Source organism: Etheostoma spectabile, chromosome 2, assembly GCF_008692095.1.
Source record: "Etheostoma spectabile isolate EspeVRDwgs_2016 chromosome 2, UIUC_Espe_1.0, whole genome shotgun sequence".
In the NCBI taxonomy this organism is placed as follows: domain Eukaryota; kingdom Metazoa; phylum Chordata; class Actinopteri; order Perciformes; family Percidae; genus Etheostoma; species Etheostoma spectabile.
In genome coordinates, this window is record NC_045734.1 from 30,636,178 (window position 1) to 30,664,131 (window position 27,954).

A 27,954-nucleotide genomic window follows, 5' to 3' on the forward strand; every position below is an offset into this window, starting at 1 on the left:
ACATAGTTTGGAAACCAGACAGACCGCTCTTAATTTGTCTTTCCACAACAAGTAAACCCATAAGTAAGCATCTTTTGATTTGCGTGAGTTCACGAGCGAGTCCAGCCATATCAGAAACTTATGTGTGGGGGGCTGCTGCTACGCTGAGCCGTGTCTGTCAGCAGTAACGTTAGGAGGTTGGAGGGACCGTGTCAAGACGGAGACTGGGAGAAGAACCCCGGAAAGGAGCAGTTTCAGTCAGCCTGGTCAATACAAAATATTTTAGAGGAAGCTCACGGTCGCACCACTGCCTGTTTTCAAGATAACGTTAGTACCAGCCTTGTTGTTCAAACTTGCAACATCAGCAGCGAACTAACTAGTTAGCTATTGTATAGCCTATCGTGCCAGCCGGCTGGCCCTAGCTAGGTGTACGAGCAATAGCGGCTAATCTAGTTTAGCTAGCTAGCTGTTGGCAGCCTGGCTACTCGGGAAGAACTTCCAATATGAGGTTAAAAGTGGGGTTCATTCTGCGAGGTTTGCTTGTCATTGGGACTTTTCTTGGTTTGGTGGTGCTCTGGTCATCTCTGTCGCCGAAGCCCAACGATGAAAACCCATTTGGAAAACGGGTAAGTTGAAAACGGCAATCCGGTAACGTTACCTTAATTTAGCTAGCTAGCTTGCTAAGTCTCCAAGAGGGAACTGCACGTATCAGTGTTAGCATAACTCCAACTCAACACTTCAAAGTGTATAATACACGTAGCTATGAAAAACGTCTATGTACGATGACTGATAAATATGAGTTGTCGTGGATTCTGTATAAATCATCACTCCTAATACAACGACATCAGAACACGCTTCAGCTCCAGCGTAAGCTAGGTAACGTTACTAACTTACATTGGTTGTCATGGAGATTTGTTCATGGCTAACGTTAGCTACGGACGCTGGCTTTCTCATTTGGATGTATCTTAGCTAATGTTACAGTTGCATCCACCCTCGTTAAATACTAGTAACGTTAGCTCTATTTACATATTACTGTTTACATTAACGTTACATTCCTAAATTACACACGTTCATTCCAGGATACATATCCGCATATGTCACCATACAGACTGTTCTAATGCGCCGTTAAGGCGGAACTGTCTTGAACATCAACCAACAGCTTTACCAAAAGTCCGGCTAACGTTATTTGTACCAGAAACTTTGCTGAATACACTTTACAAAAAAGAAAATAATTGTTATATTCATACACCCAGAATTATCCAGTAACAATGGTTGGTTTTAAACTCCCTCTAAATAATATGAATCCCTCTAAATGTGACTTGAACACAACTTTGTGAGTAATATACAGATAAAATGTTTTTGAAACTTGGAAGCTTGTTTTCTGCTTTGTCCAGCGTGCCTTCACCAAGTTCTTCATAAGCAATTCCGTGTCCACTCATGCCTTTTTTAGGGTTGCTTTAAATATCAAGTCATAAAGGCATTTTCAGTGTATGATTCTTTGCTTATGTGCAACAAAATGGCCCTATGATGTAAAAACGCCTACCGAAGTATAGTGGAGCAACAAAAAACATTTGTGCAAGTGTGAAATTAGGGTTGGGTGAAAGGATTATTACCTCAATGAATGGGTATTTGTTATGTTTCTGTTACATTGTAATCAAGGGGTCAAAAATGACAGTTAGCTGTAAAAACACAACTAGATTAGTGGAATAGTGTAAAACCATTGGCAGGTGCATGTGTGTCCTTGTCTGCGTCAATGAGAACAAACAAAATAGGAACCCACTCACATTACTCCCACAGTTCTATTAGTGGGATTTTTAAGGTTTCCTTGGCCTAGGTTCACACACTCAGGCTGTTCTCAGGCGGTTCTCAGTCGGCAACGGTCCTTAGGCGCTGCTCAGACGGGCTGGGATAACTGCTAAAGCTGCAAAGCTTAATCAGTTATTAGATAACTTGTTGACCTATTAAATTAATTGCCAACTATTTTCAATAATCAATTAATTGGTCAATTATTCTTTTTGAAGAAAAAAAATCTCTGATTTCAGCTTCTAATTTGGGAACATTTTCTAGTTTCTTCACACCTTTATGACAGTAAACTTTACGGTTCAATCAGGCTCGGCTGCGGATTACCCAGGGATTCGGCGTGTCCCCATTTTTTTATCTAGCATTCAGGTAGAGATGTGGCCCAGGCAAGGGAGGGAGAAGCCTGGTTCAACCTGCTGGAGAAGCTGCTACAGCGTGTAGCCCTGGGCAAGGGAAGTTTCTCCTTCCTTCCTTCCTTCCTTCCTTCCTAGCAGAACGGCCAGATGTAAATGTAGACTATGCAACTGCTGGCAACAAGACAACGTGCTGTGGAGCCCAGGCGCATATCTAACATTTGTCTGTGTATTGTACACATGTATTTGCATGAAGGAAGAGGATCAATATAAAAACGTGCTTAACAAAGTTGCATTTAACAATATTCAACAAGTGTGTATTGTCAGGTAATTAGGACATTTAACCAATATTTGAGATGTGTGAAACACTATTTGGCTGAAATGATTATCAGAAATAATCTCAGAAAAACATTATTTACAGAAAGACTAAAATGTTTTGACTAAAACTTGACTAAGATACCAAAGTTTTCTTTTGACTAAAACTAGACTAAAATGATGAGACTTTTAGTGGACTAAAACTTGACTAACAAAAAAATATATATGTGAATGACTAAATATAAAAATAGGTGACAAAATTAACAGTAATGTCGAGTAAATCTTTGTCAATCAAAGTAGTTCTGGTTTCAGCCTTAATTTTGGCGAAGGTGCAGCTACTTTCTTCTGCTCCTCTGCAGGTCGGAAACACACACCAGACGCCAGCCACCACATCACTTCTGTTTATTGATAGCTATTGTTTACCTCAGTCTAATTCCTTAGCTAGTAAGTGGCGATTTTTTGGCAGCCAGCTTTCCAAAAGAAAGCACAATGAAAACTAGAACTGCACGCAGTTTAAACGGGGTCCAAGCCTCCCCGGGCCAGTCGTCCCCAGCGACCCGGGGAGCGCGCCAATCACTACCCCACTGTGAGGACTGCCTCAGGAGTGGGCCTAGATGCTATCCATCAAATTTTGTAAAAATCGGATGAGCGGTTCATGAGAAATACACTTTTTTGTATTCGTAGCGCCCCCTAGTGGCCAAATGTTCGTCAAATGTGTTACAGAGCCTCAGGGCGTCATAGCAAGTAATATTGTAAAGTTTGGCTTTGATATTATTTATCTTGGGCGAGATATGGCAAAGCTAATATTTTCATAGTTAGCTACACAAATTTGTTTGCCCGTAATATGCGCAATTTTTGTCAGGTTGGTCTGGAGATGCTATGTGCCAAGTTTTGTGCAGATCCATTGCACGGTCTCGGAGGAGTAAATCGGATACATCGCTATTTTTCATGCATAAAAGTCTAGGCGGAAGTGGGCGTGGCCTATATCACGAGATTCAGTAGGATCCAGGGAACGCGTGGATGTAAGGTTCTTAAATTTCCGATGTACGGTTTGGGAGTTATAGGGCTAAACGTGTTTTTCTCTGCTATTGCGCCACCTAGTGGTAGAAGTGAGTCAATTTTTATGACTGAGGTCTTTGCAGACTTTCGGAACAGTCCTGAAAATGGCGCGTTGCCACCATGTACGGTTTAGGCTGCAGCACCACTTTTATGCGGAGAAGAATAATGGAGGAAAATAAGAAACCCTACGAAAACAATAGGGTTCCACAGCCCTGCTGTGTGAACCGTGTATCGCCTTGCGATTACCGCGGTGCACGCATCCTCGGGCTTAGACCCCTAATAACAATAAATAACCGATCAATAACCCTTGACCGACAAGCAGATAAAAAAGTCTCAGTGCACCGTCCAGGAGCCTCCGACACACTGACAGCGGACAGCTGTAGGCTTGTACCGGTAATGTTCTGTGCATTATCGGACACATGCAGCCACTTTCCTTAGAGCGCTTGCGAGACTGACGGGTCCACAGCATCCCGTGGCATTTATGTCTGAGCCTGCCTACACAGGAACGCTGTCAACTGTGTGGTTTGGAATAAAAGGAAGAAAACAGGACGCCGAGTAACACAGGGGATATCGGTCATATACTTCTTCTTTTCGACGGCAGGAACCCCGCCACCCCACACAAAGACATATGCAACTGACAAGAGGGTTCACTCCTCATTACGCTAAGGAATCAAGAGTGGTCATCCAGTGTCTTTGGTAGAGAGAGAAGGAACACAAACAAGCATGCAAATGCAAATTATTGAGACCCGAAAAATGCTCATTTTTTATATTGTGCGATTAATTGATTTATTGACTAGCACCAGGGATGGCAAAAGTACTCACTTCCTGTACTCAAGTAGAAGTACAGATACTTGTGTAAAAAATACTCATAAAAGTACTGATTTAACTTCTTTACTCAAGTAAAAGTAACAAAATACAGGCTTGGAAATTTATTTAAAGTATAAAAGTAAAAGTAGCCTTGTGAATGACAACCATGTTTAGAGTGTAAGCTGAGAAACTTCAGTGGACATGGACAAAAGTTCTTTATCTGCCATTGGCTACATTTTAAATGGATGTCTGCCAATAGGCCTAAAACATCATATTTGATTATTGTGACAGAGACTGGGACTCCAGGTTAATAAGATTCTGACTGAGTAGCAAGATATGAATTCAGTTGTGATTCTGCGAGAATTCACAGATCAAGTTTCTTTTTTTAAGAAGTTCCCTATATTTTAGAATTACGCAGCACATTGACCAGGAGTTATTCTTGATGCATGGTCTACTATCTCAAACATCTCTCTCAGATAAGGCAGAGGATGATGGGAATCTGTTGAGTTGTCTTGTAGTTGTGCATCAAGTGCAACGTACAGTAGCCTAGTGTATTAACAATTAGATTGAATTTGGAATTGACGACTCAAACAACAATAATAATGGTAACTCAAGTGAAATGATTTGAAACTTGTTAGTGAGGACTAGATTAGGATTGTATTTAAAGCTGATTCTGGTTTCCAACTCTGCCCCAGGTGTGTCTGTTAACACACAGACGGAGACAACTTCTCTCTGTTGATGCTATTACAGTCAGCAACAGTACAAAGTGTGTGTGTGTGTGTGTGTGTGTGTGTGTGTGTGTGGTGTGTGTGTGTGTTGTGCTGTTGAGTTAGTGTGTGTGTGTGTGTGTGTGTGTGTGTGTGTGTGTGTGTGTGTGTGTGTGTGTGTGTGTGTGTGTGTGTGTGTGTGTGTGTGTGGGCGGGCGTGCAAATAGTAACATTGTAAAGGCTACCATGCACAATGCATATAGGAATCGTATATGCTAGCAAATAATAACAATAAACCCACTATTCCATTATCTTAATGCAGTGTAACTGTAGCATGTAAATAATGCACCTAAAATACAAACTTGAGCAAGGGCGTTCAACAATCGCCATTATATCGAATCAACAGCCAGGTGTAACCTAGGTAACAGGTGAAGAACACAACAAAATCACTAGCTAACTTAATTTAAATGTACCAGAACTACAGACACACAATATCTCAACTGATTATCCACCAGACAGCTAGTCTCTTTTTTTTACAGAGCCCCCCTGGGGTCAGCTGAGAGACAAAACAAAAAAAAGAATTCTGTGATAAAAAACTAAAAACCGTGCGCATGATTCATAATCCGTGCTCTCGGTTTAACAAACTGTGCGCACGGATTCATAATCTTGATAAACGTGAGCAAAGTAGGAAAGATATTCACAGATTCAAACTTCTGGGATCAATTACTCTATGGTAAAATGACATTAAATCTCAAATGATGCATCTTGTGTAACGTAGTAAGGTTAACAATGAGCTACAAACAAAAAAAATGAGCCGTCCTCCAACCTGGAGAAATAAGATTGGTCTCTAGTAGGGGTTAGCAGCCGGCGGTGCTTAGACATATATAAACTGCTTAGCCTATATAAACTACTACACCGACACAAAAATATCTGTTAATTTAATGGTTAAATAAGGTAGTGTCTCCAAACTTATGTTTTAACAGTAAGTGCTGTGAGGCGTGTGTCCGCGCTATTCTCCGACATGACAACCTTTTGTACAAAAGTAAAGTAACAAGTCAATTTTGTAAAATGTAAGGAGTAGAAAATACCGATTTTTGTGTTAAAATGAAAGGAGTAAAAGTAAAAAGTTGCCACAAAAATAAATAGTAAAGTAAAATTATCTGAAAAATCTAGTAACAGCACAGTAATGAAGTATTACTTCCCATCTCTAACTATCGCGACAGGCCTAGATACACATAGCCGTTTTGTGCTGAACCATATGTGTTTTATACTGCTCACCGTCACTAGACCTATAGTTAGTCCATAGCCATATTTAGTCATACTGTTTTATTTTTCAATAATTTCTTTGTCCCAGCATGTTTACAACAGTATTATTCTCTGTTTTAATAATGTGCATCTGTTAAATGTACTGTATAATACCTTCTGTTGTATCCCTCTGTAAAGGATGACAGTGTGCTGCCTAAAGGCGACCTAGTAGATCAGTTTAAGCCTGTGGTGCCCTGGCCTCATGTGGAAGGGGTGGAGGTCGACCTCAACTCCATCAGACTCAAACATGGTGAGACACCGTTCCGTTTTAAAACATCCCATAAACAAACCCAGCTCCTACATTCTCAAAAAGAGTCAGTCTCATTAAGGTGCAGGTTTTAAAGGAAACCTGCCATTTTACTGATCCTGATATACACAATTTCTTTTTTTCTGTGACATTTATCTGTTTAAAGGTACGAAAACTGTGGCGCACTTTATCAGAAAACGTTTGTTAGAGAGTTAATGAAGGCTAGTGAACACCCAGAGGTCTGGAAACTGTTGAATTTACTCAACAGACCACAATTGTTTTTTATGTTTTTTTTTACACTCATGGTCTAAAAGAGGTTTAAGATCTCTACAACTCTATTTATGTTACAGTTAAGATATTTCACCATGTTTAAAACTACAGTGCATAATTTCTGTCGCTCTTATGAGTAATGACAACAACACTATCGGCGCATCCACATGACCAGGGGACCTCCGCTATTCCCGGGGCCATAAAAAAACGGTCAGGGACGATGATAATACATTTTGGGACAAATTTGGTAGGATGAAAGAATGCAAATGTTACAATGAACGACAAGGTCACTGCAAGTATTGACTGTCAGAGTCATGTAATGTTTTATGTTTAATGTTTTAGATTTTTAACGTTACATCAAGTAAACAAACGGCAGGAAAACGCAAAGTAGAGCCAGACCCTGATCTGCTAGCCTCTAACCTCAGGGCAGCTGCAACGGGGAATCTGTAAGTTTGCTAGTGACTTTATTGGTCGTTAATGTTGCTGTTAACGCCAACTGTTAGCTAACGTATGCCTGTTTAATAATAGCCTAAGTTACAGTTAACGCCATCTGATGAGGCAGCAGCTGATGTTTGCATTTACAATGAGTGTGCTGACGATAATGTTATGTTAAGAGTTAAAACTCTGCAATAGCTCAAATCATGTCACTGACATTAACACTTAATGTTCCTTACTCCTCTTCATCCTCTATTGAATTGAAGGCTGCAAATAGATCTCTCCATCCCATTTCATCCTTCGCATCACTCTATGTAAAACTTGTTTTGCTTTTGCATAGGGACCCCATAGGGCCAACTTCTTCTTAAGAAAGAACAGTCCTGTTGTTGCCAACTCACCCAAAAGGTTGATGATTAATTATCTAATCATTTTTATGATGTTATATTTGTGTTAATGATCACTTTAAATTATTATTCTAACTAATGATAATGTAGAAAAACAAGGATTTAAAATTTTGGAAGGTCCACATTTATTTCAAGACTGCTTACACAGGATTCTGTCGCCTGTCCCCATCACACACACACACATGCACACACACATACGCTCACACTTGTGTTCTGTTAACCTACAGAGAACTGTCATCTCTTGTGTATCAGAGAATGAAACTCTAGTACTGTAATGCTATGTTGTAGTTACAGCAAAATGTTGTTATTCTGCCCCAGTTAATCTTTATCACTTTTGATGTTCATAAATTCATTTTCAGCCCTAGGCTAGGTGGAAATTTGGTGCTATTAGATGCTACAAAATCAGAAATGGTCTTTTAAATCTTAAAATCTTTAGTAGCTGTTAATAATGCAAACAAATTACACAAACCGTGAGTACCAATATTTTTTATTAAACACTATTTTTTTTTATAGTATTTCCCTCTTATAAAGAGAACATAATGTAGACAAGATACAGGTAAGGTAAAGTTTCTTTGGCACTTAGTATGTTGTGATAGTGTGTCATCTTTTGGTTTCTGGTTGTCGTCTCCAGGAGGGGCCAACCATCCCCAGAAACCTGACCAGCAGCCCAACCAAAAGCAGGTGATCCAGCAGCAGTATGTGACATTCAAACCCCACACACAAGCCTACACCAGCCCCGTCCTGAAGAAAGGTATCCTGGGAAACTTTGAGCCCAAGGAACCTGAGCCTCAAGGGGTCCACGGCGGTCCTGGAGAGGGAGCCAAGCCCTTTGTCCTGGGTCCAGAGTACAAAGACGCCATCCAGTCTTCCATCAAAGAGTTTGGCTTTAACATGGTGGCTAGTGACATGATCTCACTGGACAGAACCATTAGTGACATACGCCATGAAGAGTGAGTACTGCTGTTCATACTGACTACATATCTGCCACCTTCTTAACTGTAGTCAGCCCTAAATTACTATTACAGCACCTATTCACATTTGCAAATTAATCCTAATACAGCATGTCTGTATTGAGCAAAGTTCTTACTACGTGACTTTTAAAATCAACACATCCCTGTACTGTTCACACTGAACAACTTTCTGTTTAATTAACACTACCTAACTGACCAACGATAGTGAAAGGTAAATCTTTCACCAGGAGGAATCCCTGCATCTGGCCTCAAAACTACGTTTTGTCACAAAACACATGCAAAAAGTTACACGAGACATGATGTAATAACAAGCGCAACACAATAAAAGGCTTAGTGGTGGTTACACCCCACTGAACAAACGGTGAAGACCAGTTAAGATGGTCTGACATTTGAAGATTAAACATGAGTCAGTCCTTTACATTGCCACATTACGGATGCACTATGTTTGGTGTCAATTCACTTCTCAGTCCCACACAGTGTTTCCAGAAGGTAGGTGTGTGTAGGTGTGTAGGTGTGTGCGCGAGAGTGTGCGCACGCGCGCGCGTGTGTACAGGCCAAAAGTTCGAACACACCTTCTCATTCAATGCGTTTCCTTTATTTTCATGACTATTTACATTGTAGATTATCACTGAAGGCATCAAAACTATGAATGACCACATGCGGAATTATGTATTTAACAAAAAAGTATAAAATAACTGAAAATATGTCTTTTAGTTTCTTGAAAGTAGCCACCCTTTTCTCTGATTACTGCTTTGCACACTCTTGGCATTCTCTTGATGAGCTTCAAGAGGTAGTCACCTGAAATGGTTTCCCAACAATCTTGAAGGGGTTCCCAGAAGGCTCAGCACTTGTTGGCCCTTTTGCCTTCGCCCTGCGGTCCATCTCTCCCCAAACCATCTTGATTGGGTTCAGGTCCGGTGACTGTGGAGGCGCAGCACTCCATCACTCTCTTTCTTGGTCAAATAGCCCTCACACCACCTGGAGGTGTGTTTGGGGTCATTGTCCTGTTGAAAAATAAATGATGGTCCAACTAAAAGCAAACTGGATGGGATGTTGCATGCCGCTGCAGGATGCTGTGGTAGCCATGCTGGTTCAGTATGCCTTCGATTTGGAATAAATCCCCAACAGTGTCACCAGCAAAGCACCTCCATACCATCACACCTCCTCCTCCATGCTTCACGGTGGGAACCAGGCATGTAGAACCCATCCGGTCACCTTTTCTCCGTTGCACAAAGACACGGCAGTTGGAACCAAAGATCTCAAACTTGGACTCATAAGACCAAAGCACAGATTTCCACTGGTCTAATGTCCATTCCTTGTGTTTCTTGGCCCAAACAAATCTCTTCTGCTTGTTGCCTTTCCTTAGCAGTGGTTTCCTAGCTGCTATTTGACCATGAAGGCCTGATTCGCGCAGTCTCCTCATAACAGTTGTTCTAGAGATGTGTCTGCTGCTAGAACTGCTGTGTCTGCTGTTTTTATCTGGTCTCTAATCTGAGCTGCTGTTAATTTGCGATTTCTGAGGCTGATGACTTGGAAGAACCTATTCTGAGCAGCAGAGGTGACTCTTGGTCTTCTTTCCTGAGGCGGTCCTCATCTGAGCCAGTTTTGTTGTGGCACTTGATGTTTTTTGTGACTGCACTTGGGGACACATTCAAAGTTTTCTCAATTTTCCGGACCGACTGACCTTCATCTCTTAAAGTAATGATGGCCACTCGTTTCTCTTTACTTAGCTGATTGGTTTTTGCAATAATATGACTTCTAACAGTTGTCCAATCTGTCGGCTGTGTATCAACCAGACTTCTGCACTACACAACTGATGGTCCCAACATATATATATATATATATATATATATATATATATATAATTGTATATGTATGTGTGTGTATATAAAAACCGAGAAAAAAACATGAAAAGTCAACCAAGAACACATCAAAAACCCCACATCCTCTGTTACGATATTACTGTCTGTCTTTGGATTGTTTTTACTTTAAATTTATAGATCAAAATACTCCACGCCCTCTACAGACAAATTGAAGTGTACATGTTATATTTTAGAAAATAAAGTGCCAAGAGTCTACACATTAGTTGGTAGCCGGGGAAAACCCTGACAAACTTGCGGCATATTTGAGATTTGCTCTGCAAGTCAGTCTGGCCAAGAGCCCGTTCAAGCCCATTTTCAATTTTCCCCAATTGAGGCAACAATCACAACCATTGAGGCGGGCTTCACACGATGACTATAGTGCAGCAATGACGAGCAGCTTTTTGTTTACATTCAACATGATGGCCACCAAAGCGCAGCAACCCGTTGATGCTGCTGTCGCTGCTACATCACCTGGATCGTCGGCCTGATTAGTTAAAGGACTATCCAGTTGCGCCCAGAGGCATTTCAGCGGCGTCTGTTTGTGATGCCCCTTTGGAAATGTGCTGTGAATGAACCTTCCCCAGACCCAATCTCAGTTACAACGGGGAAGGGTCTGGTGTCAACCAGGCTTATTAGTGGGGGGATATTTCACCCACTACTGACAGGTTAAAGTTATAGTGCGTAGTTTCTATGACAACAACACTGTAGGCGCGTCCACGTGATACAATCCTTCCACAAACGCAACTCATTTGGCAGTGGTTTGAATGTAATGGACTTTCATTAATATTAAAAAGTTCTGCACTAAAGGTTTAAGGGCAAATGAAAACACAAAAACCCTCTCATAACAAGAAATGATCATACAACTATCAACCATCTTTATACTTGAACTCCGTGCACCCACCCTTAGGCTGGCTCTTCTCTCTCAAGTTAGCAGTCACCACATTTTACTGGAAATCATAAGTCAAACAAACTTCTACAAGCTCTTGGAAGATTGAATGCCCTAAACCTTTATTATTACCTAGCCTACCTACATACCTACAGTATGTCAAACATTGGTCAAATTATTTCAACTTCTCAAGGCTAGACTGAGAAAAACCACTAATCTACATCCACACATTAAAGACATTCCCTTCAAACAAACAAAACTATCAAGAAAGATGTTTTAGCTATCCTACTTTGTGTCTGCCATCCTGGTGGAAATCTAACACCATACTTTACCAAACCCCTCCCCATCAGCACGACCTCAGCTATGGAATTATTACATGTTTTGTATTTTCAAAAGACATTTTAATTTCCTCAATGTAAAGATTCAAGATTCCTTTTACTATTGAGAGAGGTGGCCAGCCTGGCAATCTTTGCAATAATTGCTTGTTTATGACCTTCCACCTATGCCTGTACACATAAAACGGTCCCGCCCAATCAAGAATTTGAAGCTCAAACAGGAAGACAAAGTTAATATTGGCACCTTTCAGTTAGAGGCTGCTTAATTATGTTAATAATTAGGTCAATAATAAAATCACGATTATTTAACTTGATTACTCGTTGACTTTTAGAAAGATGCTGCAATTACTGATTTTGCATTGAAAGTAAGTCTGTGCAATTATTTGAATCCACTCCGCCTAATGAAGAACATTCTTTCATAAGACACTTACGTCTTACTGCACGAATATAACCCCCTTCATTTTGGTGACTTGTTATGCACTAATTGGTCCTGCATTAGCTTCTCTACCTACTACTCTACTACTAACGAGAAAGCTTTTTGATGAACCAAAACTATTTACTACAGTGTTGTCGAATTGACTATTTTCCCTCATGTTGGACTCACCTACAAATCTAATGACATGACAAGAAGTTGCAGTTGAGAGATAGCAACAGCCTGTTCCATGAATGTAATTGACTTGCACCTGGCACTCTGTCCTACCTCTTCAGGTGTAAGTACTGGCATTATGATGACAGACTGATGACCTCTAGTGTGGTGATAGTCTTCCATAATGAAGGCTGGTCTACACTGATGAGAACCATCCACAGTGTCATCAAGAGGACTCCCAGGAAATACCTGGCTGAGATTGTCATGATAGATGACTTCAGCAACAAAGGTGGGTTTACTTTCCTCACATACAATATATGGTTGGGGAGGAGGTGTTGTATACTTTGTTACCTTGTCATCTCTTGAACAATTCCTTATCAGTATAATATAAATGTGTGTAGCCCATCTCAAGGAACGTTTGGAGGACTACATCAAGCAATGGAACGGTCTTGTAAAACTCTTCAGAAATGAGAAGAGAGAAGGACTGATCCAGGCCAGGAGTATAGGAGCCCATAAGGCCACAAAAGGACAGGTATCATATTATCTTACTGCTACTGCTCTGACCACAATTACTGTTAATAATGTGTGAATATTAGGGCTGTAATCAACCAAAGAAAGTCTTGGTCGACTAAAGTCCTGAAATTTTGACAAAAATCGACTGGGGGGGGCCGTTATCTTAAATAACTGTACTGTCCCGCAGTACTTGTCCTGGTAGACTATTTGCAGTATATTAAATGTTTTTGACCTAATTATTTTGCACTGAAATGCCACTCGTCTGTCGGCTCTGACAGCGCTGCATCAGCGCTCTGTGCATGTCCTCGCACGGAGCGGCTGAACCTAGGACATTCGCGGCTGAGACACGAATAGACTATTCATTTAAAGCTTTTACTCTTAAACACAAAAGGCACGTCCACTTTAATATATACAGTATATTTAAACATATCTGTGGTCAAGCTCAGTGCCTTGCTGTGTTGCATTAACTCGGAAACTTTCTCTTTGAGTCCCTCACATTTTGTGGTAGTCCATGCATGATTGTGTGGCGCGCTGTATATTAACAACTTCTTATAACCTCAGCCCTCCATAACAGCAATGAGCCTCATATCCTGAGCAATAAAGTTGACAATTCCTTCCGTGATATTATTTTTGCGTTTGTATGATAGAGGCTTAACAGCCAGCGGGGTCTGGGTGTGTTTGGGGAACGCTACCGTCATTGCGGGTGGGTGCGACTGTTATTATAAAACGATTATTAGACTATGAAATATGCCATCTCTGATATGTTCACATAGCCTACTCAAAACAGACAGGGCAAAACAGAATTTTGGTCGAGCCAGAACGTATCGACCAATAAATCGACCAGTCGACTGGGAGATTACAGCCCTAGTGAATATTTATCAGTGGCTTTACCTTCAAAGTGTGTGCCCTCAATTTATGCTAGGTGATCAACAGTTGCATTGATCAGACTGACACCGTGTCCTTCTCCTTAAACAGTACGGAATAAAGACATACAAGTGTTTGTGTGTTGGTTTTGTAGGTGCTAATCTACCTGGATGCTCATTGTGAGGTTGGAATCAACTGGTATGCTCCACTGGTTGCTCCTATTTCAAAAGACAGGTAACACACACACACACACACACACACACACACACACACACTCACAGACACACCACTTTATAGAGGCCGGCTGTCATCCAACAGAGATTGTTTACAGACTGGTTTAATACTCAATTTCAGTCTGTTTATTAAATCATACGTTTTCTTTTAGCACAGCTTTCTTATTTTTATGCATTTGGTACTTTTTTTCTTAGACAGTATGATATTATTAAAATTGGAAACTTAGGAACTTTATTTAATGTTGTTGTAATTAATCATTTTATGCTACCATTTCTTTATACAGTTTATCAGTAATCACTGAATCACACAGTAACACTGTTACCATATCTTTACTTGGGTATCCAGTCACTCAAATATCTGTGCTTACCTTTATTCTAAACTACAGGGTCACTGCAGCCTATTCAAAGACATAAATATCACAACTTAGCATATCTTTTCTGTCCTGATCCAGTGATAGAGATTCATGGGTTGCTTGTATTTTACAGATTTGTATGAGGTGTTGTCCATTTTGATCACTGTATTTAATCTGCTTCTGCTCTCAGCTGCCACAGTGTACTAAAACACTGTTGTTGCAGGATTCTGTACAGGATTCTGGCCACAGGTGCAAATAAGCATCACCCTTTAAAGATACAAACTAGAGATGGCTCCGCTTTTTAATATCTACCACCAGCACTGAGGACTGTATTTGCAGTTGTACAGTATGACCTGTAACAGAGTCTTGTTCATTCCAGGAATAATTCTAAGATATGAAGTGCACCTTAATTTGCCATGCACTTTCTCCTGCATAGCTTCTACGATTGAGTTCTCTGTGTGAGCCACATAACTGTTTAGCCTTAACACAGTGCTTTCAGATTTTGTAATGACACAAGACACGTCTTAGCTCCAAATCTCAGCTGTAAAACTCTCCTCTGCAAACCTTTGAACAGAGCATTGGAAGGAATTCACTAGTGAGTATTGTTCACTCAGTCATCAATCATCCCAGCGCAATACAGACAAAGGCTTGTTTGTGTATGTCTTTTTGTGCGTGTGTAGGACAGCATGTACAGTACCACTGATAGACTATATAGATGGTAATGAGTACACTATGGAGCCCCAGCAGGGTGGAGATGAGGACGGCCTGGCTAGAGGAGCATGGGATTGGAGCCTGCTCTGGAAGAGAGTACCGCTTAGCCAGAGAGAGAAGGCCAAGAGAAAACATACCACCCAGCCGTACCGGTACACACACACCACAGCCAGCATGCTAACACTCATCCCTGTTCTGTTTGTGTCTCCATCTCCCATTCCTTCATCCCACCTGTCCTATCCTCCACTGTCTTGCTGTGTCTTGGTCTCTGACACCCCACCCAATGTCTTTGTGTTTCGACTGGCACTGCTGTCCGTATTACTGTTTTTATTTCCTTCATGTACACCACCCCTACACCTCTTTCCCCCCATGTATCTTGTATGCTTGGCCCCATCCCCACTCTGTCAGAAAGGTGTGTACGGTGCCTCTGATCGACTCCATCCACGGCCAGAAGTTCACCATCGAGCCCCAGGGTGGAGGAGATGAGGATGGCTTTGCTAGAGGAGCCTGGGACTGGAGCATGCTCTGGAAGAGAATACCTTTGGGAGACCGAGAAAAAAAACTCAGAAAAACTCAGACTGAGCCATATAGGTACAGAAAATCGATGCCTTCTGACTAATTTGGACAAATGCTAATGATATGTCTGACATTAAGACTATTACTACCCTAACTAACCTGTTAAGAAATGCTAATCTTAAACCAGAGAGGTAAAAATGAAAGAAAAAAACTCATCTCAGTAGAACCTTAAAAAAAAACTCATAAAGACCAGTGAGTATGGGTACCATCAGCTGATATTAACAATAATACCAACTTTAAATCTAACAAAAATATATACTGTATACAAGTCAAACCCTTATTGCATATCGCAACTAACCAACTAAACCAAAACTGTCTCACTCCTCTGATGGGGAGTAGCTCACTCCTGTCCTGTCCACTGCCTGCCTGTGTGCTTCAATGTTTCTACTACTGGGGGTTAATCGGTGTTGGTTTCACCACACTGTGTTAAGGGCTTGTTTATTTAATTTAGTGGGATTTACTCCCATTAGCTACTGCTTAGTCTGGCTTTCTCATGTTTTTGCTGAAACTAAGGTTATGTGGGCCAATTTACCCATAAAACAAGAAAGAATTTGTCTTTTCCTTTTATGGGAGTCTGAATCTACCTTTTCTTTTTAGCCTTCTTGAACTGCAGGGAGTCTAATGGGCTAGGCATAATGGATGGCTGGAAATGGACTGAATCTAAAAGGAAAGGAAGTGGAGTTTGTGTTGGGACATTTTTTCGGGTCTACAGGGGAGCTTCTGGTGTGAATCGGGTTCGGACTTGGGCACCATCACCCCCATCTTCCCCCATTCACTTTTTCATTAATGTCTTGTTGTCAGTCTTTCTCCACTTTGCTTCTGCTAATTTGTTTTTGTGCTTAGACTCTGTTTCTCTCAGTCTGATGTTATGCTTTCTGTGTTCGCCATTGTTGTTATTAATACTGTAACTGACTGAATGTGCTTTAAAGGTGACCTATTACATTGTTTCAGATTCATTCTTATATTTTGGGATTCTGCTAGAACATGTTTACATGCTTTTATATGAAAAAAACCTCTCCTACAGCCCATGGCTGCTACACCGGTATGTACCCTCTGTCTGAGTGCCTGTCTATTTGAGCCCCCCTCCCAGAAAAGCCCAGTCTGGCGTTTCTGCATCTCAGAGTCTCCTGAAATCTCCGCTGCTATGTTGCAGCTGGAGACTGCAACGAAGAAGAAAGGACCTGGATTAGGGGAGAAATAAACAACAAATTCAGCCAAGATTACAGCTTTCTCTGGCATTAGTATGCAGCTACTTGCAGTTATCAGTGGATTGTAATGCAATAGATCAGCACTTTGTACCATCAAAAATCACAGATAAGGGTTTTTTAACCAAATACTACCCAAACAGACATGTTCCAGCAGTGATATGATCCAAACTGGGGGAGAAATTAACGTTTGCAGCCAAGATTACAGTTTCTCTGGCGTTAGCCTAAAAAAACAGTAGCCTGCCTGGCGCAGATAAACAATCATAGAAACCCAGCTTCTTGTGATGGGACACAGCGCCAAAAGTAGAAAAACTTTGAAACCCGAGTGTTCTGAACATTGGGAAAGCCAATGTTTTGTCTAATGGGGATTTCTCTGAAATACATTTACCTCATTATTTGATGCTTGGACACATTTAACATAAATACTTGACATTGTAACATTTTAGATATGACGGGATTACGGAAAATAGTGATAGGTCACCTTTAAGTAAAGGCAATGTAGATGCCAATGTTTAGACAGAAATGAACTGTTTAATGTTGGATTCAGACCAACCTCAAAAGAAAAGATGATGTTATGACAGTGATAGTGACAGTGATGCACCTGTTTGAGTATGTGTCTATATTTCTGTTTCTGGATGTGGATGTGTCTGTCTGTCTTTTAACCTGTAGGTCTCCAGCCATGGCAGGTGGTCTCTTTGCTATAGAGAGAGACTTCTTCTTTGAGCTGGGTCTGTATGACCCTGGACTACAGATATGGGGAGGAGAAAATTTTGAAATATCATACAAGGTAGACATGGAATGGACCAGTTTATACACACTGAGTCTAAATGGCCACAAACAAATCATTCAAAAAACTTCCATTATGTTAGTTTTATTTCTGTGTTTTTATGTAGATATGGCAGTGTGGTGGGCAGCTGCTCTTTGTACCCTGTTCTCGTGTCGGACATATCTACAGACTTCAGGGATGGCAAGGGAACCCTCCACCTGCACATGTCGGATCGTCCCCTACTCTGAAGGTAGAGTGACTCATGCTTTGAAACTGTGTAGACTCTGTACACTCAAAGATATGCATATGCATTCTTTTTATCAGAATTTTACATCTCTCTGTAAGCATGGTTCTGTTATTTCAATCTTGTTCAATGTGGAAATGGGTGCACATCCACAAGCTTCATTTCCATTACCACATTTGGCCCTAAAATGGATGCGGACATGTCCTTAATTACCTGTGCCGGTACCACCTGTACCGGCTCCAAATGTCCAAAAGGTAATCTGTGATTCAGTTTACATGCTCATTTCAAAACAGACTTTTCAGATATTGATAATACAGGATAAATTGTAAAGATCATTAGCGGAAAATAAAATGATGCCTACAATGAAATAAAATTGATCACAAAAGTAACTGATCAACTTTAAGTATATAAATGTGATTTTTGAGTGACAATTTTACAGATCTTTCTGTGCACTGCAAAAAAAATCCCACAGTCAATGAAAATGGTTGTCAACCCAGATAGACAAATATTATTACATTCCATCTCTCACCTTTCTTTTAGTCTGCAATTTTATTTCATATCACCCCCTAATGGCTCTAGTAGAAAAATATCTTTTTGCGCCTACTCTGAATTCTGCTTGAGCTGTCCACATTTGTCCTTTATAAATCCCATTTTTGGGGGGGAAATTGTGTATGCATGCTTATTGTACATATGCAATGAATGATATTCTTTTTTTTTTTTGTGTGTGTGTTGTGTGTGTGTGTGTGTGTGTGTGTGTGTGTGTGTGTGTGTGTGTGTGTGTGTCTAGAACTATGTTCGTGTGGTAGAGGTATGGTGGGATGAATATAAGGACTACTTCTATGCCAGTCGTCCTGAAACTCTCACCCTAGCCTACGGAGACATCAGCCAGCTTAAGCGCTTCAGGTAAAACAAAATATGCATACTTTGTGTTTAATTCTGGTTAATGTTAAAGACTTTTATTCTTTTGTCTTATTTGATTACCCTTATTCACAATTTCTCATATATTTGCTTGTTACACACCTTACCCTGTACACTGTCGGATTTTTAGGCTGTCCCTGACAAAAGTTAACAATTGAGAGATCATACTGTAAGAAAAGTCCACTGACCGACTGTTTAGAGCAGACTTCCAAAAAAGGGGACTGGAGCAAGCTAATTGATTTGCAGCCTTTAATTGTGCAAACCAATGTTAACACCATTTTGTCTTCATCAGAGTCAAAATGGACAAAGGCAAATGCATAAATAGTTAACCTACGACAGGTGTACAAGTCTCATTTGATAATTGGTTCAACAGGATTTCAAATATATTGTATAAATAATCCAAGGGTGGGAATTGCCATAGTCAGTGTCCAAGTGCCACAACCATTGCACTACAGTCATATCAGGAACAAAAGAACACATTAGGTACTGGCTTTTGTTGGACCAACAAAAAAAACGTTAAGGGTACAAAAATGCAACACACACACAAGACATGGATTACGCTGTTGCTCGATATTATGCACAGGCTAACCATAGCTAGAAAAAATACTAGATTATAGAGGATAGATTGAGATTGACTTATCCCGGGCGGGAGAAATTAGCCAACGTTACTATTAGCCACAATTTAGCCTGACATGCACTATTAGCTAGCTATCATTAACGTTAGCTTGTGTTCAACAAAAAACTGCAGAAGTAAAGAGACTTACTTGAGATTTGGTGGCTGCAGGTGAACTTGCAAAACCACATGCTTCATAAGGTCCACTCCAGGCATTTGTGAGGACAACAGACTCAAGGCCGTTTTTTCCAGGTAGAGTGGCGTGGCATAGGCGCGCACAGCCACTCTCACAAGTATGCAAATTATTTGTAAATCACGTCCTCCTTGTCCCTCCCTTCAAGCCAAACCCTTCTGTGCCAAAATAGTGACCGAAAGTTGAAACTGAAAACCTGAAAAATCCTGACAGTGAAAAAAAAAAAAAAAAAAAACTAAAATCAAGGAAATCTGTAAAGATTGAAATTGGAAAATGACCTCATAACGCAATAAAATATCAAAATAAAATAATAGGTGGATGGGGTAAGGGTCGCATCTAGGTTTTTTTATTAGTATTTTTTTATTTATCCTATTTTATTTAATATTTTTTCCTTTTTTTTTATTGTAATATGCTGATTTTGTAGTCGGAATTATATATTTCTTTGAGTCTAAATACAATAAACAGTTCACACAAAAATAAATAATAGGATTTTGAGATTTTTTTTTTTCTTTCAGTTGAATATTCTGTGCCAATACTTGTTTCAATGCCAATTTCTATTTTTAATACCTCAGTTTACTGTCACTGTTCTAGCTCCATACTAAGTGCAGTGTGGCTTAATGGGATGTGGCACTTGGGCATTGACTATGGCAACTCCCACCCTTAGTATCCAGTATCTAATAGAATTTTAAATACTGTTCAACCAATTATCCAATGAAAATTGCACACTATGTAGTGTATGTGTTTGCCTTTGTCCATTTTGACTCGGATGAAGACACAGGTGTTGAAACGTTAGTTTTCATGTTTGTGTCAGTTGTGGTCATAGTGTATATTTTATTCATTTACTCATGCTATCCATTTATTTATGCATTTAAAAATATGCCTTAAGCCTTGAATACTACTTTAGACACTAAAGATTCTTAACATTTTGAATAAGCTGACGATCCATGAAATTCCATTGTCTGTTATTTGGAATTGGTTAGAAATGGAGACATAATTAGCTTGCAGTCAAACTAAGTTCATTGATTGTGATTAATGGTTTGTTGTTTGTTGGCTGGACTTTTTGTCAGGGAGGAACATCGATGCAAGAGCTTTAAGTGGTTCATGGAGGAAATAGCGTATGACATTCCACTGCACTACCCTCTGCCTCCAAAAAATGTAGAATGGGGAGAGGTAGGCACACACTCACACACAGCACTATAGTACTGTTTCCTTCCTGGTTATTTGACGGCTCGTTTTTTGTAATATCGTGTGTGTGTGTGTGTGTGTGTGTGTGTGTGTGTGTGTGTGTGTGTGTGTGTGTGTGTGTGTGTGTGTGTGTGTGTGTGTGTGTGTGTGTGTGTGTGTGTGTGTGTGTGTGTGTGTGTGTGTGTGTGTGTGTGTGTGTGTGTGTGTGTGTGTGTGTGTCCTATCTATGTGCGTGTAGATTCGAGGCTTTGAGACAAGTTACTGTATTGACAGTATGGGACATACCAATGGAGGCAATGTGGAAATAGGACCGTGCCACAGGATGGGGGGTAACCAGGTAATAGCACACACACTGTGCCTAATGTGGTGTGTTGCTTTGTCTCCTGTAGCTCTGTTCGGTCCAGATGGAGATGGTCTTGATCTAGTTAGGTTTGCTTGTTGAAGAACAAGGCAATTGAACTCCATGTCCCTTAGTAAAGAAGTGTTTTTTCTTATTTTGTCCATGTCTCAAGTTGCCAAGCTCCATCAGAAATCCTTAATTTTTATCCTCAAAACTACTTCTTATATAGGAGTATTAGTTGTTTTGGTCAGACAGGTTATTATTTATTGGTGTGCATTGCTGTCTACCACAGTCTTTTTTTATAATACCAGTCATCCCCAGAGTCCCAGGTCTTTCTCATCTTATCTTACACATAAGGAGCTTGTAAAGCAAGATTCTGTCAACCAAAATATTCAGAAACACCACAACAAAATTGTTTAGTTAAGGTTTTACAAAACAATGCAATCTGTCCCAAACAGCAGGTTTAACAAACTCAACGCCACAGTTGACCTTTGCCTCCACTTGTTCTTAGCGTTCTGCTTGGCATGTCAGGGCCTTTTGAGTTGTCAGTACTCCCACTTTCTGGAACAAACCCCTGCTAGTTTTGCCAGATACAGATTTTTAATGGCCTCAGGGCAGCTAGTAGGGATGGCATGATTTAATCAACTATCGAATTGATCTTTAAGAATTTCGTTGATCATGTTAATTTGTTATCAATTAAACTAATGCAGGTTGCGTTGCGTAGTGTGAGTCTTGAAGAAATTAAATGATTTTCACTGTGTGGCAGCAATTAAACAATTTACCACCCATGGGCAATATTTGACGCCATACTAAGTTACCTGCAAGTTTCCGTTTTGATTTCAAAAGTAGTCATGCAGAGATCACGGTGAAGTAGACTGGTGTAGAAGTTGTATGTCAGTTACTAGTTATTTTTTATGAGGCTTTTTTAAGTAGCCTAATAAATTGTTAGGCATACTTATCGCTCTCACCCTCTTTCTCGACTCCTTGCCTTGGATAGTTTTGAGTTACATTTCACAAAACCTGCCAGATCTAAGTATTATTATCTTTTTGGTCAAGTTATTGTTTAACAATTTTTTAATATTTTGGAAACACCGGCTCGCAGCTGCAGGTTCCTCTGCTTTAGAGCATCGCAGCGCATATATCTTCAAGTTTAGCCTAACCGAACGTCCAGTTTAACTGCCGCAAGTTCTTCGTCTTGAAATAAAGATCAAATCGACAAAAAACATGCTGTAATTTTGTATTTTCATTGCATTTTTAACTTATATCAAGTTAAAGAAATGATTTTAATATAGAAAGCATTAATGATTAATTGATAGTCGTTTGTTAATTCTCCCAACAATCAACTAAGAAAATTCCATCAAATGCCCGTCCCTAGCAGCTAGTACTTTACACTAGACTCTGTGATGTGTTAATTTGTGTGCGCTGTGTGTGGGTTTAGTTGTTCCGTATCAATGAAGCCAACCAGTTGATGCAGTATGACCAGTGCCTGACTAGAGGAAGTGATAATTCAGCGGTCATCGTCACACACTGTGATCAGAACCAGAACACTGAGTGGAAATACTTTAAGGTGAGACACACATGCACACTAGACAGAAAGTAGAAAGTATTGGAATAAAGAAAAATTCACCCACTCTCTCTCTTTCCCTCTGCTTATCCAGGATCTCCATCGATTCACTCATGTACCAACAGGTAAAATCTGCACTATTTTAACAGTGTTCATTTTAACTATGTTTTCATATAGTTTTCACACAGTGATTCATTGTCATCAGTGTCACTGATAATAATCATGTCGCCAGTGGAAGGAAAATTAGGAAGCCTTCATTTTAATTAAGTTTTTTTCAAAATCTCACACTCTGAAAACTATAAGTCATTGATGGTGTCACACTACTGTTAGTGTGGTCTGTAAAGGGTTTCCATGTTGGGGGAAAACCTGAAAAAGTCTTACAAAGGTTTTGAGATTTTGTCCAGTAAAATGTGTGGGAACCCCTTGCTGTAGTCCTTCTGGTATAGTTTGAGGAGAAAACACTGCCATCTGATCAGACCGAGCATGAAGCAACCACTAGGCACACGCAGAATTTTCACCCTTTGTGTAGTTAAACTCTTTAAACCAGTGGCGATATTATCGGCCAATATTAGTTTAACACAGAAACATCAGTATAAGCAAGTTAGGAACAAGAACTTGCAGTACAGTACAGTGTCAAATATATATTTGAGGACATTTAGTATTGTAATGTTATATTTTTATAATTAAGGAATCTTAACAAAAATGTTTAAAAATATTACCAGATATGTGCCAGATTTTTGAGGCTGATATATATATATATATATATATATATATATATAGTGGTGTGAAAAAGTGTTTGCCCCCTTCCTCATTTCCTGTTCCTTTGCATGTTTGTCACAGTTAAGTGTTTCTGAACATCAAACCAATTTAAACAATAGTCAAGGACAACACAAGTAAACACAAAATGCAATTTGTAAATGAATGTGTTTATTATTAAAGGTGAAAAAAAATCCAAACCATCATGGCCCTGTGTGAAAAAGTGATTGCCCCCTAAACCTAATAACTGGTTGGGCCACCCTTAGCAGCAACAACTGCAACCAAGCGTTTGCGATAACGTGCAATGAGGCTTTTACAGCGTCCTAGAGAAATTTTGGCCCACTCATCTTTGCAGAATTGTCCTAATTCAGTTACATTAGAGGGTTGAACGGGCTTTTTAAGGTCATACCACAACATCTCAATAGGATTCAGGTCAGGACTTTGGCTAGGCCACTCCAAAGTCTTCATTTTGTTTTTCTTCAGCCATTCGGTGGTGGACTTGCTGGTGTGTTTAGGATCATTGTCCTGCTGCAGAACCCAAGTTCGTTTCAGATTGAGTACACGAACAGATGGTCGGACATTCTCCTTCAGGATCTCTTGGTAGACAGCAGAATTCATAGTTCCTTTTATCACGGCAAGTCTTCCAGGTCCTGAAGCAGCAAAACAGCCCCAGACCATCACACTACCACCACCATATTTTACTGTTGGTATAATGTTCTTTTTATGAAATGCAGTGTTCCTTCTACGCCAGATATACTTGGACACACACCTTCCAAAGAGTTCCACTTTTGTCTCATCGGTCCACAGAATGTTGTCCCAAAAGTCTTGGGGATCATCAAGATGTGTTGTGGAGAAATTGAGACGAGCTTTGATGTTCTTTTTGCTCAGCAGTGGTTTTCTCCTTGGAACTCTGCCATGCAGGCCATTTTTGCCCAGTCTTTTCCTGATGGTGGAGGCATGAACGCTGACCTTAACTGAGGCAAGTGAAGCCTGCAGTTCTTTGGACGTTGTTGTGGGGTCTTTTGTGACCTCATGGATGAGTTGTCGCTGCGCTCTTGGGGTCATTTTGGGCGGCCGGCCACTCCTGGGAAGGTTCACCACTGTTCCATGTCTTCGCCATTTGTGGATAATGGTTCTCACTGTGGTTCGCTGGATTCCCAAAGCTTTGGAAATGGCTTTATAACCATTTCCAGACTGATAGATCTCAATTACTTTCTTTCTCAATTGTTCCTGAATTTCTTTGGGTCTCGGCATGATGTGTAGCTTTTAAGGATCTTCTGGTGGACCTTACTGTGTCAAGCAGCTCCTATTTAAGTGATGCCTTGATTGTGAACAGGTGTGGCAATAATCAGGCCTGGGTGTGGTTAGAGAAATTGAACTCAGGTGTGGACAACCACAGTTATAGTATGTTTTAACAAGGGGGGCAATCACTTTTTCACACAGGGCCATGATGGTTTGGATTTTTTTTCACCTTTTAATAATAAACACCTTCATTTACAAATTGCATTTTGTGTTTACTTGTGTTGTCCTTGACTATTGTTTAAATTGGTTTGATGTTCCGAAACAATTAAGTGTGACAAACATGCAAAGGAACAGGAAATGAGGAAGGGGGCAAACACTTTTTCACACCACTGTATATATATATATTTTTTTTTAAACAGTATCAGCCTCAAAAAATTGTATTGGCCCTATTGAAACACTAAATGAGATCACAGAGAGTTGGGATGGCAAGAAAACAGAATAAATCTGCTGTGATTGAACAGTCGTATTTAACCTTTTTTAAACACTCAATTGCACTATCAGCAACCATACCTAGGTTAATTATAGTAATTTAGCTTGTGCAATTGCAAATACGTTTTAAAAGTCCATCACTACAACAACCCACTGTGTTTGACTGTGTGTCAGTCAGTGAACCACACAGGTTCAGAGCAGTTACAAACCAACCAATTGTTCAAAAACAAAACAAGATAAAACCATCTCAAACGTCATTAGTCACATAATTTTGTGACTGTTGAAGTCATGTTTCAGATGTAGCTGCTGTGGAATATTGAAACAATCTCCACTTTGAGACATAACATCACTATCACATTGCCTTAAATTAGACAAGCTCAAATGTTCTAAAGTTGAGTACCTCTAAACACATCCATATTGGAACACAAACCCCTTTGGAAAATGTCCACCTTCAGGGATCCATATGGGAGGCTGGGCTTCTGAATCCCCGTAACAACTGCTAATAGTAATGTTCATCTGTGTTCTCCTAACAGGGAAATGTCTGGACCGCTCCGACCTGCTCCACAAAGTCTTCATATCAGACTGTGACAACAGTAAAACCACCCAGAAATGGGAGATGAACAACATAGTGGCTGTCTGAAGACTGAACCACTTGCACATAGAAAACCACTGGAAGCTTAGAGAGAAACATGGTGACTGACGACACACACACACACACAAACACACACCACTAAATACATTTATACTACAAGTTTACAGATATATCAAGCTGATACTGTCCTTTAAAGAAAAATACTTTTTTTTTTAATGAGCCAGTTAAGTATCAGTGCACCTCCAACATGAGGGAGTTAAAATGTCCCCATTGAAAGACACTGAGTATCGACTATTAACAATTTCAACCCAAAAGTGGGTTGGTACTGTTGGTTCATACACTCCCGCATTCTACAGACACATAGACACTCCAGGTGACTCCAGGTGGTTGGTATGGAGGCTGAAGCTACTGGTCCTCCAATTGTCCTGTTGGATAAACACTGAACTAAGACATAGTAGACTCCGTCTCTGTCCTTCTGTTTTCTGTCGCTGTCCTTCATAGTGGTTTTGTTTACACTGTCTATTTGTTCTTTTCAACCACTAAATTGATTAATGAAATGAGTCACATCAACTCTGACTATTGAAGAGTCTCGCTCTTATTAGACCTTTTCAATCAACCAAGGAGTCCTTTTTAGTGGTGGAGGATTCTATGAAACATCAGTGTGTTTTACTAGGTGTTTTAACCAAGTCTGTACATACGCTGGGGACATAAAATGGCTTCCGGGTTGGAATAGTTAGTTAAAATAGGATGTCAAAAACTAAGCATTTATTGGATATATTAAAGAAAGAATAGTCAGATGAGCCAAGTCTGTTCATAGAGCAATCATCCTTGCATGTATGGAACAATCAACATGTAAAGAGTATTTCTCAGCTTGGTCATCTGCTTCACCAATAGGCCAATTTTGTAATGTCAGCCAAAATACGTACAAACCTTGTTCTGGGGCCGGGGAGAGGCCGTGCCCAGATGCCAATGAGATGTAAGCAAAGCTCCAACAGGCACATAGTAAATAGGCTGGACACTGACATATTCTAGTATTGAATTGTACTATTTCTTCACATTTGCACTCCGGAGTCTGTGAAAGGCATTCTTAACATCCCTGATTAAAGATGCCACCAAACTTTCAAAAGTATGGCTATACTACACGCCTGTGGCGTAAAATGCGGAAGGATTATTTCAGATGAAGTATTCTATGGGTATTGGTACTGGTATCATCAATTTTTTTTAAAGATACCCAGCCCTACAAGCAATGCTTGAGTCCTACATAAAGCTTCATTCATCTCAAGTCCATTCCTGCAATGCCATTGAAAGAGGAAGCTCTCAAATGCACAATAGCATGAATAAAAGTAACTTGTCTTTATTTTGTTCAATTTCATTAGTTGCCTTTCACTTCTATTAGTTTTCCATTGGTTTGAATTCCTTTTCATCAACTTTTACAAACACAGAGATGCTTAGTGTTACTTAAACATGTTGAGGAGAGCACGTCTTTAAGAACAGTAATTTGACTGACAAAGGACTTATGAACTGCCTGCCTTACTAACAGCCTTGATGATAATTCAGTAGCTGACCAGTAATCTGTGACATAGTTACTGTCTGTTTGATAGGGCTAGGCGATATGGAGAAAATCAAATATGCCGATATTTTTTACCAAATACATCAATATCGATATTGTGGCGATATTGTAGGGTTGAACGTTTGTGCTTTCACAAAATATGCACACAATAAGATTTTTGATAAATAATCATTAGCTATGTTGATATAATAACTATGTGAGTAACTGCAAATAAAAAAACAGAACAGTCTAGTGTGTTCATAAAATTACGTCACTCTACTGTAATGCAGCCTTTAAAACCAGGAAAAGACAACACTTCATATCAGGATATTACGATATCCAAAATTTAAGACGATATCTTGCCACATATATCGATATCGATATGATAGCGATGTATTGCCCAGCCCTACTGTCTGAAAATAAAAATATCACTCTGGGTTGTTTGGCTGGGGATTAATACTTGTGAGAAATACACAACTTCTGTTGTGGAAAACAAGAAGAAGAACATGTGGGTTTTTTGGTTTGTTTTTGCAAGGGAAAGAGGGTTTGGTGTATAGGTGATCATGGATGCAATGTTTTGTACAATGTAAATATATTTTTTTGTTAAGATCATGATGTATTTTGTGAAGGGCCTTGAATGATGTAAATATCTAACTTATAGCAGAAATTTAATAATATGGGCTAAACAGTGGGTGATTGAGCAAATAAAAGACCTGATTTTTACTAC

General features: G+C 39.9%; 1 protein-coding gene and 1 long non-coding RNA gene across 3 annotated transcripts; one reads left to right on the forward strand and one right to left on the reverse strand.

The window, feature by feature from the left end:
- Window positions 1-5: 5 nt before the first annotated feature.
- galnt7 (UDP-N-acetyl-alpha-D-galactosamine: polypeptide N-acetylgalactosaminyltransferase 7) lies at window positions 6-27,954 on the forward strand. 2 transcript variants are annotated; one of them, XM_032539353.1, is made up of 15 exons: window positions 6-605; window positions 6,464-6,575; window positions 8,313-8,631; window positions 12,444-12,610; window positions 12,723-12,853; window positions 13,853-13,932; window positions 14,965-15,147; window positions 17,446-17,563; window positions 17,670-17,792; window positions 18,574-18,689; window positions 20,578-20,680; window positions 20,934-21,032; window positions 22,474-22,602; window positions 22,694-22,724; window positions 25,620-27,954. In XM_032539353.1, exons 1-15 carry the CDS (start codon window positions 483-485, stop codon window positions 25,724-25,726), a joined length of 1,941 nt encoding a protein of 646 aa, XP_032395244.1. In that variant the 5' UTR covers window positions 6-482; the 3' UTR covers window positions 25,727-27,954. The 2 variants fall into 2 exon arrangements, with proteins under 2 accessions (XP_032395244.1, XP_032395241.1); XM_032539350.1 differs by lacking the exon at window positions 14,965-15,147 and adding an exon at window positions 15,404-15,586 and having other exon boundaries at window positions 8-605.
- LOC116704189 (uncharacterized) lies at window positions 10,913-13,271 on the reverse strand. The gene is made up of 3 exons (XR_004335616.1): window positions 13,261-13,271; window positions 11,533-11,537; window positions 10,913-11,142 (listed from the first exon to the last, which is right to left on the reverse strand). It is a non-coding gene; the product is annotated as an uncharacterized LOC116704189 (long non-coding RNA).

What these genes read in the sequence shown, in the direction of transcription:
- galnt7 (XM_032539353.1), top strand. Translation starts at nt 483, where the DNA reads ATGAGGTTAAAAGTGGGGTTCATTCTGCGAGGTTTGCTTGTCATTGGG. An exon ending in AGTGACATACGCCATGAAGA is followed by an intron (nt 8,632 to 12,443) that starts GTGAGTACTGCT and finishes CTACCTCTTCAG; the next exon opens with GTGTAAGTACTGGCATTATG. An exon ending in GCTCCTATTTCAAAAGACAG is followed by an intron (nt 13,933 to 14,964) that starts GTAACACACACA and finishes GTGCGTGTGTAG; the next exon opens with GACAGCATGTACAGTACCAC.